The sequence below is a fragment of the Panthera leo genome, chromosome A1 (genome assembly GCF_018350215.1).
Source record: "Panthera leo isolate Ple1 chromosome A1, P.leo_Ple1_pat1.1, whole genome shotgun sequence".
In the NCBI taxonomy this organism is placed as follows: domain Eukaryota; kingdom Metazoa; phylum Chordata; class Mammalia; order Carnivora; family Felidae; genus Panthera; species Panthera leo.
This window is the reverse complement of record NC_056679.1, coordinates 192,120,183-192,140,238: the sequence shown is the minus strand read 5'-3', so window position 1 is coordinate 192,140,238 and position 20,056 is coordinate 192,120,183. Positions and strand designations below refer to the sequence as shown.

Here is a 20,056-nt window from a genome sequence, read left to right as displayed (position 1 = left end):
TCTCAGCATGGAGCCAGACTTGGCGTTTGATCCCACAACTCTGGGAACACAACCTGAGCTGAAATCAAGAGTCGGATGCTCAACTGACCAAGCTACCGGTGCCACATAACTGTCTACTTTTAGCTTTCAGTAAACTGACTCGTTGTGATATTTTATGTAAAGTTGTTCTCTGTTAATGAATACATCTAGACTGTTTCCACTTGTGATACTAAATAGTTTTGATCAAAATGGAGCTAATGTGGTTCAGAAGATACCTAAGCTCTGGAAAAGATTCTAAGTGTGTCTTGTTTTACAGACTTCTTTCATCTCACAACGTTTTACCCCAGTCACATATCCACACAACTGCATCTCTGGACGTATCTCGAAAATGGGAAAAGAAGAATAAAATTGTTTATCCTCCACAATTGCCTGGTGAACCTCGGCGACCAGCAGTAAGTTTGTGGCTAGAAATAATCTCTTAATTTTGATGACGAGCTCTTACTCTTAGGTGGCTAGCAATGAGTTACTGTTCCATGTGAGGAAAGGGAAAAAGCATATGGCAATTTGCATGATCGTTTGATTGATACAGAAAATGTTCTAGATTTACCTCCTTGGTATTGTTAAAAGGTTGTTTTGTTTACTTGTTTGCCTTGACTTTACCTTCTGTATGGGAGCCTTAATTCTGAAACTAAGCTAATAGCTTGAGGCATCCTGATAGATTTTTTACTCTTAGGAGGCTTGCTAATGTATTCTTAGTAATGGAGCATGAGGAGTTGGAAAGGATGACTTGAACCATTGACCATATTTAGATCATATATATATGGTTTTCTAGTGTTTTAAATTTGGACATAGACGCATTAAGTTGTGATTTTCTGTGTGTTTGTAATTCACAGACTTTTGAATTAAAGTTTAAATTTAATCACTGGATTCCTTTCAGAGATACTGAGTTTTATCTTTAGTTGCTCAGAATTCTTTTACCCTCTCCAAACTGCTGGTGAGTTGTCTAGTCTGAGATAGAAGACTCGCTTCACTGACCGAGCCACCCAGGCTCCCTTCATTTGCTTAATTTTTATATGAATTTGACAGCATGCATTTCATTAGGATTTAGTTGCTAAGTATTGGTCTGAATTAGTACAGTATTATGTTTTCTTTCTTTTTTTTTTTTCTTATTTAGGGAGTTAATTTATTAATTTAAAGAGCTCCCACATTGGGAAATAGGAAAAAGAGATGCTAATAGTTTAAACAAATAACTTAAAAAAAAATTTTTTTTTAAATTAAAAATTTTTTTTAATGTTTATTTATTTTGAGAGAGAGACAGAGAGACAGAGTGCGAATGGGAGAAGGGCAGAGAGAGAGGGAGACACAGAATCTGAAGCAGGCTCCAGGCTCTGAGCTGTCATGACAGCACAGAACCCCATGCAGGGCTTGAACTCACCGTGAGGTTATGACCTGAGCCTAAGTCAGATGCATAAGCGACTGAGCCACCCAGGCACCCTTAATTTTTTTTAATGTTTCTTTTTGAGAGAGAGAGTGCATGTGTAAGTGGGAGAGGGGCAAAGAGACGGGGACAGAGGATCTGAAGCGGCTCTGTGCTGACAGCAGTGAGCTCTATGAGGGGCTTGAACCCAATGAGATCATGACTTGAGCCAAAATTGGATGCTTAACCAACTGAGCCAGGCAGGCACCTCTAAACAAATAACTTTCTATCTTTCATGTTTTATCTTGGCATCAGAACTTAAAAGTTAGATTTGTGACAGAATCTATGCTGTTAAGTATTGATTCCATTTTATAATTAACCAAAATTTAGAAAAAGTTACATATGTGTACAAATATCATAAATAATTTCCTATTGTTAATGAGCTTTCTTCTTACTTGAGCTCTTTGAACTTAGATATTAATTGAGAAAGAAATCATAGCATTTGTCAGGTTCAAAATCTAAAAGTAAAATTGTGTATTTTGTAGTAGTAATCTTTTAGGATACTAAAACAAATGCACTTTAGGATATATCCGAAGTGGCAAAATTCAAGTAGTAAACAGTTGAGATCACAGATTTTGAGTGAGTAATCCTTTTGGGAACAAACTAGGACTCTTAGAAAATACCTTAACATTTTCTGAGTTTAAATAGTATTTGGTAAATCGACATTGGTGCATCATTTATACCTGTTATGACTGAAATATTGATGTCCTTCATTAAATACCTAGCTTAATAATGGAATAATTTGCACATCTAGCCATATAGCTCTTATACTATGATTTTGTGCCATGTGACCTTTTACTTGTCAATCTGCTAACTGCAAACATCTTAAAAATTAGTTTTATCCCTAGTTTAAAAGGGGGTCAGATAATATTTACAGTTTTAACTCATTCTGATCTTCAGCATTGAAATATGCAGTTAAATAATAGTGGATCCATAGTGAGTAAATCCTATAGCAGTAAGTTAAAATGAATGTCATCAATTTAGGCTTTTTTTAGGCCATTCCTCTTATTTTTAAGGCTATTTTCCTAATTTAGCTAACACCAATTTCCAAATAATAGAGATTCCTGTGTAGACTTTATCCAACATATGGCTTCACATGGTACAGAAAATGAGCCAGAGAGAAATTAAATGGCTTTCTTCATAATAGTCATATCTTGTTAATTTGGTCTTGAGTTTACTTTTGCAATACCTTTGAAGAAAACTATGTTAAATAAGTTAAAAATGCAGTGAGACTGTATCAAAACTGTTTCGACAACCATTTCCATAGGAGACATTTTTTTTATTTTTTATTTTATTTTATTTTTTAATGTTTATTTTTGAGAGAGAGAGAGAGACAGACAGAGCAAGAGCGGGGGAGGGGCAGAGAGAGAGGGAGACAGAATCCGAAGCAGGCTCCAGGCTCTGAGCTGTCAGCACAGAGCCCGACGCGGGGCTCGAACTCACAAACTGTGAGATGGTGACCTGAGCTGAAGTTGGACACTCAACTGACTGAGTCACCCAGGCGCCCCGGAAACATTTTAAATTTATGGATTAATTGACATACTGAGAATAAGTCATACTTACAAGTCATTATATGGGTCCCATAAAGCTCTAGTTTGGACTTTTATTAGGTGCTACGTTTTTATCATTTGAGTTATTATGTGCATTTTAAAACAAGTTAACTTCTTTAAAAGTTATCAAGGTAGACATTTCATAATTTAGACTTTTACCTCATTTCAGTAACTTTTTTTCAGTAACCTCATTTCAGTTAACTTTGTCTAATTTACTATAGAGGTTGGTTAATAATGACCTCTAACTTGATCTTGTGACCTTCAACTTTGCCACTTTATGTATTTGCTATGATAGGTTTGTCTGGTTTATCTTTAGAAAATGCCCTGAGACATTGCATCTGCCTAAAGTAAATGCTGAGCTTTTTAGTTTTCAGAGAGCATGATTGAATAACTTTCTTCTTCTTCTTTTTTTTTTTTTTCTTTTGTAAATACGTCATTCCTTTTTTTTCCCCATGCCCCTTCCAGGAGTACAGTATCTTTTTTACAAAATTGGAAGACAATCACATACAATTCAGGTTAGGAGATAGCCCACCATGGGAAACCAAGAATTGAAGGGTTTCTATATCAAAGATTTTACTGAGTGTATTAATTTTTGCAGATGAATATTATTAGTCATGACAGTTCTTCTTTCCCCTCCAGTGCTCCCCAGGACACTTTATTGCTGAAAACGTAATTAGGCTATTGCTACAGTTTTCAGCCTGTCAGCTTCTATTGTAACTGAAATGAAATCTGCTCCATATTAAAAGATGGCCACTTGAGAAAACTGCTGTTTCTAAGGCATTTGAAAATTTCCAGCAGGAGTCAGAATGTTAGAAAGTTCTGAGGTTTCCTTGTTATTGTTTACCTTGACAAATGGTTTCTAATTTTTTTAAAGGGACAATATGGTGTAATATGGTGGAAGGAATGTAGGTTTTACAGTCATAGGGGAACTTTAAAGATACATCTGCTAGACATTGTATTTAGGCATTTCATATACTTCCCGGATGGCACTTTGACTTCCAGCTTTGTCTCTTACAAGCTTTGTGGTCTTGGATTAGTCACTTGATTGTTCTGATTTTTACTTTATGAAAATAAAATTAGAGTGAGAGCAAATGAAATAATGGCCTTGGAAAGTACTTCGTGAACTGTAAATTGTGTAATGGATGATTGAGTAAAAAAAATTAAATGGGATATAGCTACCACCATAAATAGAAGATAATAAAGATCTGACCATGTGCTGAGGCACTGTAGAATGCTTCCTTTACATAGATTATTTTATTTAATTCTTACTATATTTTTATGGGGTTGGTGCTGTGATCTTCATTTTAAAGAGGAAACTTAGAGGTACAGAGAGGTTAAATAGCTTGGATTCTATAGCTAGTAGATGGTAGAAGTAGAATTCAAATCCAGGTAGTCTGCTTCTAGATCCTGTGCTCTTACCAAATAACAAGAATGTCCTATGAAAACAGGGTTTTTTTGTCCATTTCACCATTATTCTCCTCACTGAGGAAAAAAGGAAACTTTGGTCTTGTTGTACCTTTTCTTTTGTTCTTTTTAGCCAGCCAGCTAAGTGTTTTCAAAATAAATTTTGAAAGTTATTATTTTATATCAGAACGAAATCTTTTACTATTTCTCTGGATAGAAATGTTGCAAATATGGCACAAAGTAGCCAGGTTGTAGTTCTATTTCTGCCTCAATAATCCTTTTAACATAGTGATAATTTGGAAAAATATAACTTTAGTATAGGGAAAAATAATCTCCAAATTCTTAATAATGTTTTTATTTCCTGTGGCAGTATTTTCATTAGGCATAAAAAGTGAAAGCTTTATTAACAGTGTATGTTATTGTTATTTTGATCAGTTTGCTAACTTTTTTTTTTCTTTTCCCTGTTTGCAAGGAAATCTACCATTGTCGAAGGCAAATAAAATACAGCAAAGACAAGATGTGGTATTTGGCAAAATTGGTAAGCTAAAATGACTATAAAGAAACTAAAAATTTTCTACCAGGATTTGAAGAATTGAAAAAAATTTGCCCTGATTTCTCCAAAAAGTGAGAAATATAATTACATGTTCAGACAGTCGTAAGTAATCCACAAATGATTGCACAAATGAGTGATTTTGCTTAATTTTTACCTTTCTTCTGAGAAACTAAATCATGTTGGATACATAGATATTTACAAAAAGGCATCAGGAATCTGGCTATACCCTAAGAGGATCCAGGAGGCAAGCTTATTTATCTTAAAAGTTGATTCAACCTATTTCAAAACTATTGCTGTTTAAGATTTTTCTCTGGAGAATGAAATTTATGTATAAAAGAAGGCAAAGCCCTAGATATACATATAATATATTTATCCTGTAGGAGAGGGAGATGCCTTTAATGCTTAGTGTGGTCCTTGCTACTCTGTGATCTCTCTCTCACATCTGCTCTCTTAATATTACTGAAACATTTATAACCTAAGTTTTATGGTTAAAATGTTTAAGTTTGATTCTTTTAATAATTTTTTTTTTAAGTTTTTATGGGGTGCCTGGGTGACTCAGTCGTTTAAGCGTCCAACTTCGGATGAGGTCATGATCTCACGCCCTGTGGGTTCGAGCCCCACATCAGGCTCTGTGCTGACAGCTCAGAGCCTGGAGCCTGCTTCAGATTCTGTGTCTCCCTCTCTCTCTGCCCCTTCCCCACTCGTGTTCCGTCTCTATCTCTCAAAAATAAATAAAAATGTTAAAAAAATTTTTTTTAAATGTTTTATGTTCAGAGAGAGAGAGAGAGAGCAGGGGAGGGGCAGAGAGAGAGGGAGAGAGAATTCCAAGCAGCCTCCGCACTATCAGCCCAGAGCCTGATGTGGGGCTCAAACTCAGGAGCCATGAGATCATGACCTGAGCTGAAACCAAGAGCCAGATGCTCAACCAACTGAGCCATCGAGGTGCCCCTAACTTTGATTTTGACTTAAAGAGGATGGCATCCCTTCTCAAATACCTTTTCTTCTTTGCCTGCATTTAGTTAGCTGTTTTTATTTTTATTTTTTTTAAATGCCCCCTAGTTTTACTGAGATATAATTGACATATAACTAGTTAGCTACTAGTTAGAGTTATTTGTGTTATGTAAAAGGGTTTACTTTTCATTGAAAAGAGAACATTGACTTTTTAAACAAATTTGTTTATCTTCTCTTGCCTGTTACCCTTTAATTCTAGATACGAGGAATGTCCATTGACCAGGCTTTGGCTCAATTGGAATTCAGTGACAAAAAAGGGGCCCAGATAATTAAAGAGGTAAACTAAGATTTGTGGGGAGGGAATGCATAGCTGTCTGCTGGTATTAGTAAGCTCAACCTCAGTCCTGAATTCTCTGGTGTAAATGCATAGTTCATATAATACAGATTCAGGGCACTCAGTTTTATTGATGTCCTTATACCTTAGGAATGTTGAATGCCCTAAGTTTTTTGTTTTTTGTTTTTTCCTGGAGATGCTTTTATTTGCACCATTTATTCATTTTTTTACTGTCTATGAAGTGATAAATCTTTCTTTTATTTATTAAAAATTTTTTTTTAACATTTATATTTATATTTGAGAGAGAGAGAGAGAGAGCTAGTGAGAGCAGGGGAGGGGCAGAGAGAGACAGAGACACAGAATCTGAAGTGGGCTTCAGGCTCTGAGCTGTTAGCACAGAGCCTGATGCAGGGCTCAAACCCACGAATAGTGAGATCATGACCTGAGCTGAAGTCAGACGCTTAACTGACTGAGTCACCCAGGTGCCCCTGAAATGATAAATCTTTCTTTTAATGATTTGGGGCTTGATAGATTTTTTTAGACGACTTTTTTTTTTTTTTTTGGTCATTTCCACAATTGAGAGCTTATGATTTTATAATTAATTGGGTGGAAAGAGCACTGGCCTGGGACCCAGGAGACTTGGAGTCTAATCTTTTCTGTGACAGATTCTATCATGATGATGGGCACAACATTTAACCTGTCTGGTTCCATTTTTCTTATTTGTAAACTGGGTGGAATTGCTTAATGATTTCTAAAGACCTTTCCAGTTCTGAATGTAGCTGAATCAGTATGTACAAATGGGCTAATGGTATTTGAACCAGCTCCTGGTTTCATTGATCTGTTCTATTGTTTTTTTAGTTTCTGTATCATTTATCATTTATTTCTGCTTTAATCTTTATTATTTCCTTCCATCTGCTGGCTTTAGGCTTCGTTTGTTCTCTTTCTAGCTCCTTTAGGTGTAAGATTAGGTTGTTTATTTGCGATTTATTTTGCTTCTTGAGGTAGACCTGTATTGCTATATACTTCCCTTGTAGGACTGCTTTTGCTGCATCCCAAAGGTTTTGGACTGTTGTGTTTTCATTTTCATTTGTTTCCATGTATTTTTTAATTTCTTCTTTGATTTCCTGGTTGATCCATTCATTGTTTAGCAACATGTTGTTTATCCTTCATGTATTTGTGGTCTTCAAGATTTTTTTTCTTGCGGTTTGACTTCTAGTTTCATAGTGTTATGGTCTTTAGAAAAGGGGCATGGTATGATTTCAGTCTTTTTGTTTTTGTTGAAGTCTGTTTTGTGACCTAATATGTGATCAGTTTTGGAGAATGTCCCATGTACACTTGAAAATAATGTGTATTCTGCTGTTTTAGAATGGAATGGCCTAAATATATGTTAAGTACATCTGGTCCAGTGTGTCATTCAAAGCCACTGTTTCCTTGTTGATTTTCTGTTCAGACGATCTGTCCATTGACAGATGTTAAAGTCTGAGGTGTTAAAGTCCCCTAGTATATTTTAAAAAATGTTTTTTAAAAATTTATTTATTATTAGCACACATATGTGAGGGCCAGAGAGAAAGGGAGAGAGAGAATCCCAAGCAGGCTCCCTGCTCAGTTTGGAGCTTGATGTAGGGCTTGATCCCACGACCATGAGATCATGACCTGAGCTGAAACCAAGAGTCAGATGCTTAACCGACTGAGCCACCCAGGAACCCCATGACTGTAGTATTGTTGTGTTATTATGAATTAGTTCCTTTATGGTTTTTTTTTTTTTTCCTATTTATTTATTTTGAGAGAGAGGAAGAATGCACAAGCAGGGGAGGGGCAGAGGGAGAGGGAGAGGGAGAATCCCCAAGCTGACTGTGTGCTGTCAGCGCAGAGCCCGATGTGGGGCTCAGTCTCGTGAACTGCAAGATCATGACCTGAGCTGAAATCAAGAGTCAGATGCTTAACTGACTGAACCACCTAGGCACGCCCTTTTATGTTTGTTGTTAATTGTTGTTATATATTTGGGTGCTTGCATGTTGGGTGCATAAATATTTACAATTGTTATATCTTCTTGTTGGATTATCCCCTTTATGATTATATAATGCCCTTCTTTGTCTCTTTTTACAATCTTTGTTTTAAAGGCTAGTTTGTCCAACATAAGTATGGTACCCACCTTTCTTTTGGCATCCATTTGTGTGATGAATGTTTCTCCACCCCCTCACTTTCTTTTTTATTTAATTTTTTTTAATGTCTATTTTTGAGAGAGAGAGAGAGAGAGAGAGAGAGAGAGAGAGCCAGAGTGCGAGAGGGGGAGAGGCAGAGAGAGAGGGAAACACAGAATCTGAAGCAGGCTCCAGGCTCTGAGCTGTCAGCACAGAGCCTGACGCAGGGCTCGAAACCATGAACTGTGAGATCATGACCTGAGCCAAAGTCAGACACTTAAATGACTGAGCCACCCTGGCTCCCTATCCACCCCCTCACTTTCAATCTGCAGGTGTCTTTAGATCTAAAATGAATCTCTTATAGGCAGCATACATACAAGATTGTATTTTTGGTTTTTGTTTCTTGGGGTTTTCTATTAAACAAGTTAAGGACAGGGGTGCCTGGGTGGCTCAGTTGGTTGAGTGTCTGACTCTTGCTTTTGGCTCAGATCATGATCCCAGGGTCCTGGGATCGAGCCCTGCATCAGGCTCTGTGCTGAGTGTGGAGCCTGCTTAAGATTTTTTATTGTTCTGCCCCTCTCTCCTGCTCATGCTAACGCTCTCTCCTTCAAAAACAAAACCTCCTCTCTACCCCCCCCAAAAAAAAAAAAAAAAGTAAGGATGGGAATTCCTTGTTTATTTATTTATGTTTTTTTATAAAATTTTTTTAGTGTTTATTTTTGAGAGAGAGAAAGAGCGTGGGCATGGGAGGGGCAGAGAGAGGGATACATAGAATCCGAAGCAGGCTCCGGGCTGCTGCTCCCATGAACCATAGGATCATGACCTGAGCCAAAGTTGGATGCTTAACTGAATGAGCCACCCAGGTGCCCCATATTTATTTGTTTATATTTTTTAGAGAGAGCACACACACGAGTGGGGGAGGGGGCAGAGGGAGAAAGAATTTTTTTTTTTTTTTTTAGTTCATGTTAGTTAGCATACAGTGTAGTATTGGTTTCAGGAATAGAACCCAGTGATTGATTCATCACTTACATATAACACCCAGTGCTCATCCCAGCAAGTACCTTCCTTAATGCCCATCACCCATTTAGCCCGTCTCCCCCACCACCTCCCCTCTAGCAACCCCCAGTTTTTTCTCTGTATTTAAGAGTCTCTTATGGTTTGCCTCCTTCTCTGATTTTATCTTATTTTTCCTTCCCTTCCCATTGTTCGTCTGTTGTTTCTTAAACTCCACATGAATGAAATCATATGGTATTTGTCTTTTCCGCCTGATGTATTTCACCTAGCATAATACACTCTTGCTCTATCCACATTGTTGCAAATGGCAAGACTTCATTCTTTTTGACTGCTGAATAGTATTCCATTGTGCACACACACGTGCACACGTGTGTGTGTGTATACACACACACACACACACACACACACACCACATCTTCTTTATCCATTCATCAGTTGATGGATATTTGGGCTGTTTCCATTATTTGGCTATTGTTGATAGCGCTGCTATAAACACTGGGGTGCATGTGTTCCTTCGAATCAGCATTTTTGTATCCTTTGGATGTATACTTAGTAGTACAATTTCTGGCTCATAAGGTATCTCTCTTTTTAATTTTTTGAGGAACCTTCATACTGTTTTCCAGAGTGGCTGTACCAGTTTGCATTTCTCTTGTAAATTAAGGACTTCTTTTGTCTTGTTGCTTTTAAGATGTTTTTATTTATCACTATATTTTGCAGATTTAATTATATTGTATCTTGATGTTGGCTTGCTTTTGTTGATTTTGATGGGAATTCTCTGTGCCTTCTGGATCTGGATGTTTGTCTCCTTCCAGATTAAGGAAATTTTCCACTATTGTGTCTTGAAATAATTTTTCTCCCCTTTTCTCTCTCTTCTTGTCAGACTCCTATAATATGAATGTTATTATGTTTGATGGAGTCACTGAGTTCCATAAGTCTGTTCTCGTGTTTCGTTCAGCTTCATTATTTTCCATTATTTTGTGTTCTAGGTCAGCTTCATTGTTTTCCATTATTTTGTCTTCTAGGTCATTAATTCGTTCCTCTGCTTCTTCCAGCCTCTGTTCATTGCTTCAAGCATGTTTCTAGTCTTGTTTATTGATTCTTCAACTCTGATTCTTTTTTTTTTTTTTTAACTCTTATCACTGTAGTAAGGGTCTCACTGATGTTTTCTGTTCTTTTCTGAAACCCAGTGAATTTTCTTATGATTGTTGATTTAAATTCTCCATCAGGCATGTTATATCTGTTTCATTTAGATCTCTGGCTGCGGCCTTATCTTGTTCCATTTGGGATAAATTCCTCTGTCTTGGCATTTTGTCTAAGTCCCTGCCTTCACTCTGTTAGAAAAGCCAGTTATGGGGTATCTGGGTGGCTCAGTTGGTTGAGCGTCTGACTCTTGATTTCGGCTCAGGTCAAATCCCAGGGTTGTGGGATTGAACCCTGCATCAGGCTCTGTACCGAGCCTGCTTAAGATTCTCTCCCTGGGACACCTGGGTGGCTCAGTCGATTAAATATCCAACTCTTGATTTGGGCTCAAGTCATGATCTCACTGTTTGTGAGTTTGAGCCCTGCATCGGGCTGTGTGCTGACAGTGTGGAGCCTGCTTGGGATTCTCTCTCTCCTCTTTCTCTCTGCCCTTACCCTGCTCACCCTCTCCCTCTCTCAAAAATAAATAAACATTAAAAAAAAAAAAAAAAAAAGATTTTCTCCCTTTGTCCCTCTCCCCCACACATCCACTCTTGTGCTCTCTCTCTAAAACAACAGCAACAAAAACACAAAGTAGTCAGTCTGTCTCCTACTCCTGAAAGTAATGGCCTTGTGAAGAAGAGGTCAAGTAGTGTCCAGGGCCTGGTGCTTCAGTGAGTGTCTCTGGTGTGTGCTCCATGTGCTCCACTGTGTTTTGGCTGCTCTATCCTTCAGGCCAGTCGTCTGCAGAGGCCCTCCTTGCTTGTTATGGGCAGTGTTTTGTCCCTGGCCTGAATGTGGTGAGTTTTAACTAGATGTGCTCTGGTCTGCTTGTGAAATGAGACCTGAGACCTGATACCAACTCCACCAGAACTGAGGACTTGCAGAACTCTCTCAGGAGACGTGATGTGGGCAGGGGTTTGTGCTGGTCTCATGGGGGAGGAGCCTTTCACGCTGGGACCAAGGCAAGTGTGGCTGAGAAGGACAGTCCCACAAAAGCACAGGGGATTGGGGTTTGGCAGTAAGTTAGGCAGCCATTGTTGGCACTGAGCTGCTTCCATCAGGTGGCTCTGTGTTTATGCTGGGGGACTGGGAGGGAAATGGTGCCAGCTAGCTGCCTTGTTCCCAGAGAGGCATCTCTGTGAATGCTGCCTCTCAGGGACATGCTCTGAGAAAAGCAATAGTCTCCCTACTGTGTGCCCCAGGCTCTCTTTAGATAGCTGTTTCCATGATGTGGGTCACCAGGTTGTTTTCCCTGCCTTCTTTCCAGGAGCAATGTGGTGCCCTCTGGGGTTCTTTTCTAGCCAAGGCTGCTGGCCTTTAAAAGTCCAGGCTTTAAGTCCCACTGGTTTCAAGAACTCACAAAATTTAGCACCTCTCGTTTTCCAAACTATTGGCTATGGGGAAGCATTCTAGTGTGTTCTCCCGTGTGCTCCTCTCTCTCTTGCCCTTCTCTGCGACCAGAGCTCCCTCCTTCTGCAGCACCTACTATCCGTTTCTCCCTCAAACCACAACACTCTACTTTCTACCTTCTTCGATGTGGATACATGGTGTTCTTATTTCAAAAAGCTGCGATGAGGACATCTGGGGATATCAGCATTATTTTCTATATTTCAGTTAAATCTCACTTAGAGCCAGATCTTTTTAGTTTAGTAGTTCAGTAGTTGAGATTGATGGATTCAGACTTTTAAAAGGTTCCATTGTAATGCCTATATTTAATTCAGTTCAGAATGCAATTACTAAGTATCTTTTGTGTACTCAGCTTTTTATTATATTCTCTAAGTGAGTAAAAGATTGGTTTCTGCTATTTTTGACAATTGTCCTATTTTTAAAAATGGGTTCTGGAGGAGGTTAACTTAATTCAAAAATCTACAGAATATAAATTTAATAATTCTTAAAATTTTCAAGTATGATTTTCTCTACTTGTCTGATGTTGTTTAATGGTTATTTTGGATCCAAAGTTTGAGAATTTTCAATAAGATTTAGCTCTTAAGCTTCTTGAACTTTTTGACAAGTCTCTTGACTCAAAGACATAATAGTGTTCATTACCAAGGATACTGTTACCAATGCTGCCATTTCCTCCTTTGCATCTCATACATTCTACTTTAAATTTAGCAGGATGGACTGTGTTGCTTGAATTTGCAATTCTTGTCTGAGGAAGGAAAGCTCAATGTATCCCTTTTCCTTAGTACTGTTATCATTTAATGTTCTCTTTTTAAAATAGACTATAAAACAGAGGCATGTGATTAGCAGTCATATTATAGAGATAACAACAAGAAATGAGAAACTTAATTCCATTTTAGTTCAGGGTCAGCCATATGAATGCGTGTCTTTTCTTTGTTTAAGATTCTCTTAGAAGCACAAGATATGGCAGTGAGAGACCACAATGTGGAATTCAGATCCAATTTATATATAGGTAAGATCTTTAATATTCTTAGCATTGGAAAATGTTTTCCAATAGTGATGCCAAGTTCATTATCTAATAACAATCTTTGATATCTAACTACTTAGGACTGCGTTTACCAGTGAAAATTGCTGGTAATAGCTTATTCTTCTGCCTTCAGCATGCTAAAGTTTGTCTGTTATAAATGGTTATAAATGGTAATAACCTTACTGCTTTATTGTTACCTGTTGTGCAGTATGACTGAGATCATGAAACCACTGCCAATAATTTATTAAATAGTGGGTATCAGGATGGTACATGGAGTGGTCCTTGAATCATAATAAAACTAAGAAAGAACAAGACTGAGATTTTAATTTTTTTTTAACATTTATTTATTTTTGAGAGACTGAGAGACAGAGCATGAGTGGGGGAGGGGCAGAGAGAGGGAGACGTAGAATCTGAAACAGGCTCCAGGCTCTGAGCTGTCAGTACAGAGCCCGACGCAGGGCTCGAACTCATGAACTGTGAGATCATGACCTGAGCCGAAGTCAGATGCTTAACTGACTGAACCACCCAGGTGCCCCAGAACTGAATTTTAAAAATGAATTCTTTGTCAACCTGGAGGAGGTAAATAAAGAATCACAGGTGGCCTTACAAATATATTTATTTATAATTTGCCAAACCAGGTGCCTAATCCATAAAGGTGTCCAGTAATTTAACCTTCTAGTTACCAGGATGGAAAATCTGTTGAATTGTAAAAGCCAAGGGGCTTTGGAAGGCTCAGATGATCCAGCTGTCTTTGTTTCCCTTTGTTTTTACATTCTGAAGCATTGTCTCAGGTTTTGTATGCTTGTTGCATATCAAATTAAATTAAGTGAAAATGCTTTGGGAAGCATGATGCACTGTCCAATGTAAGGGATTTTTTTGTTTGTTTGTTTCATACCTTCACACAGTTCTCTTTGGAGAAAGAGACCAATGCTACTACAAAGCTCCCTTGCCCCCTCCCAACACTACACAGTGGAGCGGTGGTTGGGGCTAATGTTTTCCTCTCTCTTCGGCAGTACTTACTCCTAACCTCAGCAGTTTTGTAATCAAACAGAGATGTTGATGTCGAAGCAAAATTTTCTCAATCTGCCAAACCTACATATAGGAAGGACTAAAGGTATTTTAAATTCAAGATATGGGGAACTGCTACTCTCTAAATAGAAAAAGGCTGAATCATTATGGGAGAAATTAGTTGTCCATTAGGATTTTTCAACAATTAGAATAAAAACAGATCATGTAAATTCTACTTAGCCACATGACCACTGCCCTACTGGAGATATTTATGCTGGTTACGTTAAAATCCTACCTCAGCTCACCTGGAATTGGTGCTGGCGACCACACCTACTCCTGAAATGCAAATGAGTTATGATTTCAAATTGAAATATCTTATTTTAAAACTGAATCTTGTATAACTGATTATATTCTGATACATGCACAGATGCGGAGGGAAATCAAAAGGGCAGCTCAGAAAATGCAGGGCCATAGTAGTTAATCATAAGCGTTTTCTTCTGGGAGCAGCATGAATAAATAATGCTGGGAGGGTCCAGAATCATTGGAAGAGATGAAATGGATGAAGAGCGAGACCATTTGCTTAAAGCCTCTTGGTGACCTTTCCTGCTCTGTGACTGAATATCAAATCTAATTTAATTAATTTTATTCAGTTTCATAGGAATATGGCCTTCTTAGCTGGCAGACAAAACGTAATGGAATTCAGATACAAATGAAATAGAATTTGTCTTTAAATCCTTTTCAGTGATTTTCGTAAAGTGAGAAAGGGTGAGGAGCTTAATCCTGTCTTCCCAAATGAAGGAGCAAAGTTCAATGTTGCCATTAAGCAAAAATAAACTTAACCAATCCTACGTGAATGGGCCTTTAATTCGTTGGTCTCCTTCTGCACATTTCCGCTGAAAAAACTCTATCCAACCTGTACCCTTTTTTCACCCACTTTTGGGTAAAAATCTCTTCTTGAATGGGACTGATAAGTTTAGATTTGTCTTATGATTATAAAAACCCATTTGCTAAGTATTTTGCTGCCTACCTCCTTTCTGAAGGAAAAAGGAATGAGTACCTTCGAGAAGATGAAGAATCTTACCGTGACATGTCACACATTTTATCCCTGTATTTGCCAAACTTCCCTGATAAGAATCATCTGAGGTTCTTATTAAAAAAATATAGATTGCCAGGCCCCACCACAGACCCACTGGATCTGAAACCTCAGAGGGGGAGGAGGCCTGGGGAGCTATTTGTTTAATAAACATCTTAGTGATTCTTACCTATAAAATATGGGACGCTGATTTTTCTCGTTGTTTTCTTGAAAAAGGCCTAAACATTTCATTCCGTGGATAGATGTCTTTTTGAGTTATGAAAGACTAGTTGCTTGCTGGCTATGATTTTGGCTTAGCGGTAGCCCCTCAGTCCCTTGACATGAGCAAGTCTAGCATTATAAGGGAAGTGCTTTTTGGTAGCGTATGTTCTCATTATGTGGTAATTCCTTCAAATGCCTGTCATCATTCTAAAGCTAATACCTGGTGTTGCATGACCACAGATTTTGAAAATTCATTTCCTTTCAAACTTATAATGATGACTAATGGCACTGTGAACAGGCCTTAACAAGTGGACATGGACTAATAAAATGTCAGTGCTTAGTGATTCATGGCATCTAACGTGATTCTTTAGGGAAAGTGATTGACTGACTTTGTAAATCAGTCTTCTGGGCAAAGAGCGATGAAGGCGGGAGAAGAGTGGTTTCCAATTTTAGAATGTCAGGATTCACATTTACCTAAATATTAGTAATAGGAAATACTGACAGTATTTTAAATTCTTGATACCTGTTGGACATTATCCTTAGGCTGTTCCCATTTTTGAGATGTTTTAATGTTTTTTTTTTTCTTTGATTCAGAAAGTATTTGAGTACCTTCCAGGTGCATACTACCCACACAGTTAGAGGTGGTAGTATATCATATTAAAGCAATTTAAAACACTTAGCACATGTAATTTTGTTGTTTGTAGTCCTTTGGAAGGACATACAAATTGTTCTTCTGAGCAAGAATAAACCGTTTACACTGTTAGTACTGTATGTACTTGGGAAATTTTGAAACTTATTTTAGAATTTGAGCAGATTTGCCAGATATCTGTATTGAAAAAGTGATAGTAATTAGCAGAAGTTGTATTTCAAAATCATTTCCATTCCTTGTTGAACGTGAACTTTTGGGGCAATTCAAAAGACGTGTATGAGGCAGTGACTTTTACAGATTAAACATGAACACTTATACAAGATAGCATATGGTTTGGGACCAAAAAGAGTAATGTAGGTAAATAGTAGGAGTAGAAAAGAAGAGGTCAGTATTGATTAGAAGAATCATGGTAATCTTCTGGAAAAATTTCGCTTTTGAAGCTAGCCATTTGGGTATTGAAAGAGCATCCAGGAAGAAAGAAGATTTTCAGGGTGGAGTAACCACATGAGCTAAGGCACCTAGGGTGGAATGAGCAGCAATTGTGTGGTCCAGTGAGAATAGTTGAAGGAAGCAGCAGGTTGATCTTGAGTAGATAAAACTGAAAGGGCAGACCGGGCCTAGATCCAGAGGGCCGACCATGGCAGGCTCTGGGATTTGGTTAACACTGTATTGAAAAGGAACCACAGGAAGTTTGGGGGTAGGAGATTTATGTTATTAAGGCAGTGTTTTAAGACTATTAACTATAAGCAGTGGTTTTGAAATTGTGCCTTGGGGCCTCCACGGGTGGGGCATAAGGCAGACAGAAGGACTCCTCGATGTCTGGGTCACTGCTGAAACCTGCAGTCCAGGATAGAGCCTGGCACCTAGTAGCAACTCAGAAATAGTTGGTGAGTGAATGAATGGCACGGTTTTGGATCTCTCTCCACCTGTGTTTCAATTGGAACAGAGCCACAGGATAGTGAGCTTCTATATATTGTTTCATTTTAATTGAAATGGTTCCATACAAACACAGTTGAAACCCCTAACATACAGAATTATTATGAGAGACTGGAGGAGTGGAGACCAGAAACCAATTTGGAATCTATACTTCTAAGTCCTGATTTCATTCAGACCTCAGAGTGGCTGTATTGCATATGTACACATTGTAGTGTACTAAAGAATCCTGGTGTTTCAGAAGAATTAATGTTTTTGTTCTGAACTAAAAAATGATGGCATTATGTGCCACAAGATAGGTAGATGGTATTTCATGGCTTTAGGATGAAATCGTGACTGACATTTAGCAAATACTGATGTTTGCTCTTAATGTGTTTGGTGGAGATGGAAAATGGTAGTTAACATAGACCCTGATAAGGCTGATCATTGTGTTTGGATAGGTTACGTAGTACTGCACAGTTAGCTGGTTAAAATACTGTATTCAGTGGAGTAGTGTTCCTTTTCCTCAGAGCGTTTGGAAATTGGTGCTCAAGTTGAGCCGCGTCACAAATGTGGATAGAAGCAGCCATCATGTTTGCAAAATGCCTTTTAGAAGATTTCTAAACTTTTTCTAGTGTCATCATGCTTATTTGTAGGTTTCCTCCTGACAGGTGGATCCAGAGGAACTAGTCTTACTTCATTATAAAATGATTTGTGTAATTTGTCTTTCTCTTTGAAAATCCTTAAACACATTTCTTTAGTGCCCAGGGATGAAGTTGATAGAAGGATAGCACCTCTTTCCTTATTTCACTGAGACCTGAAGAGGTTTTCTTAATCACTTTCATCCTTAGCTTTCTCTCTGGCAAAGCTAGGATGTTTCTGCTGAAACCCATTTCATGAGAGGACTCTAGTGAGAGGGTTGTCAGGTGCATACTTGAACATAGTCCTTGTATTTATAAAGTTATGTCTCAGCAAGAATATAAGAATGGTGAGTATTGAAGTGGATTAATTTGATACGTATTCTATAGGTTTTGGCTTTGTAAAAGCCTTATTAAATTGACTCACGAAGTAATGGACTAAATAAATTCAGAAAATAGTAGAAGGCGGCTACCACTCTGATTTACTGTGTGTGAAAACAGGTAACAGATTTCTTCTTAACTAGTGTTTGAAAAATTTTCTTAAATTTTACAAGGTCAGACTTTAACGTGCAGAGTTGGGGACAGGAGATGGGGAAGCAGCCGTGATGTGGGAGTTCCTAAAACTGGCCCCAAATCAGAATTACTGGGGGAAAGGGATTGGTCTTATTTGTTCAGAATGTAATTTCCAAGGCCCACCCCAAATATACTAAATTAGAATCTCCAGAGATGGGGGTCTCAGCATCTGCATTTAAAATATGTTCCGTAGGCTAGTCTGATGTAGTCAGAGGACCAGCATTTGGGAACATTTGGTTCCAGTGACTTCCCATCACAATTAGAATAAAATAAAAACTCCTTAGCTCGGCCTTCAGGGCTCTATGTAATTTTGCCTTCATGTCTGATCTCTTTCCCTTGTTTGTAAGACTCTTTCCCTTGTTTAGGATGCTTCAGCAGGCTGGTCTTTTTTCTGTTTCTAAAACAAGCCGGGCACCATTGGTCTTTACACTTGCTTTTCCCTCAGCCTGGAATACCATGTCCCTAGATATTTGCATGGATGACTCATTCTGGTCTTGGATCAAATGTCCCTTCCTCAAAGATGCCTCGTGACACACCCTCCAGTCTGAGGTCGCTCCCGGCACCCCATCATTCTCTGTCACATCACTGTTTTATTCTTCGTACTTGTCACTGACTGCAATGATCATGTTTATTTTCTGTCTTTCTCCTCTGGATTGTACACTTCATGGAGATAGGACCTTTGCTAGTCTTGTTCACTCTTCTTTCTCCAACACCTAGAATAGAGCCTGTTCCTTAATAAGTACTCAAGAGATGCTCGTGTTGAGACAAATTTGCTCTCACCAGCCAGGGAACTCAGGTAGTCTAAGAATCCAGTCGAAGAAAGGACAGATTGCTCACCTGATGGAGCTATAGTCTTGGGGATGCAGTCATTTTCTGTAACTCTCTTTGTCTTCCCTGTCTAGCTGAGTCAACCTCAGGGCGAGGCCAGTACCTGAAACGCATCCGATACCATGGCAGAGGTCGCTTTGGGATCATGGAGAAGGTTTATTGCCATTATTTTGTGAAGTTGGTGGAAGGCCCTCCACCTCCACGTGAGGCACCGAAGACGGCAGTCACCCATGCCAAGGAGTATATTCAGGAGCTTCGTAACCGGACCATTATTCACACTCTGTGATGGGGGGTTCAGATTCCACAGTGTATATATTTTGCCATTTATTTCCTAAAACGAGACAAATTAAAGACAAATGCTTTTTATGTCTTGTCATTGAATTATTGCAATATGAACTATAATTGCTCATTTTATATGAATATTCATAAGGCTTTTGCCCACCTCTTTTGTCCTCTGGGTATATTTGCAACCTGTGAGGGGAAATCAGCTTTCAACATAGTAACAGACTATAATTCAGAAGGCTTTTTTGAGTACCTTTGGGAGGGAATGTTAACTTTCATCTGCAGGAGGGCAGTTTCAATAAGGGACTTGAGTAGAAGGTTACAGAAGAAGAAAGCTTGTGGTTGTTTCCCTTGCTTTTCTCTTGGGACTAGGGAAGGAAGTGGTGGAGGTGAGCATAGCTGTATGCATTTTAGGACATTGTGTAGTTCTGTTTTTTATTTCACTGTTGGTGTGGGCCAACGGGTGAGGAATTTTATTTTCCTTGACTGCTTTAGCAGTAGTAACTAGAGATTACAGAAGTTTATTAAATACATTAATCTAGAACTCCAAAACCCTCTAACCGGGAAAGTTTTCTCCTAGTTAAATAAAAACTGTTTTCATGTCTCCTTCCAACAATGCTTTCTGTTACTTGGCTATCTTGTTCTGGATTGATTCATTTTTCAGAGTGAATTCTATTACGGAGAGAGGAATTGAACCGATCTCAGCACTGCATTCCAAAACAAGGCAGTAGGTGGCACTCATTGACCTCTTATTCACAGAAAGGTGTTAGTATTAAAGTAGAGCAAGTGTTCAGCTCTACTTGGCTCTCACTGATGTGTGTTTTCACTGACAAGGAAAGCACTCCCACAGCCCTAGACC

The 20,056-nt window shown here is 38.5% G+C and overlaps 1 protein-coding gene across 1 annotated transcript in view; it reads left to right on the top strand.

Annotated features, from left to right (window-relative positions):
- Positions 1-19,281, top strand: part of MRPL22 (mitochondrial ribosomal protein L22) — a 35,089-nt gene extending 15,808 nt beyond the window's left edge. Inside the window, exons 3-7 of the mRNA XM_042948486.1 lie at positions 296-431; positions 4,883-4,948; positions 6,174-6,251; positions 12,929-12,998; positions 18,990-19,281. Coding sequence (XP_042804420.1) covers positions 296-431; positions 4,883-4,948; positions 6,174-6,251; positions 12,929-12,998; positions 18,990-19,201 — 562 coding nt within the window. The 3' untranslated portion in view covers positions 19,202-19,281. The remainder of the gene's footprint in view (positions 1-295; positions 432-4,882; positions 4,949-6,173; positions 6,252-12,928; positions 12,999-18,989) is intronic.
- The last annotated feature ends 775 nt before the right edge of the window (positions 19,282-20,056 follow it).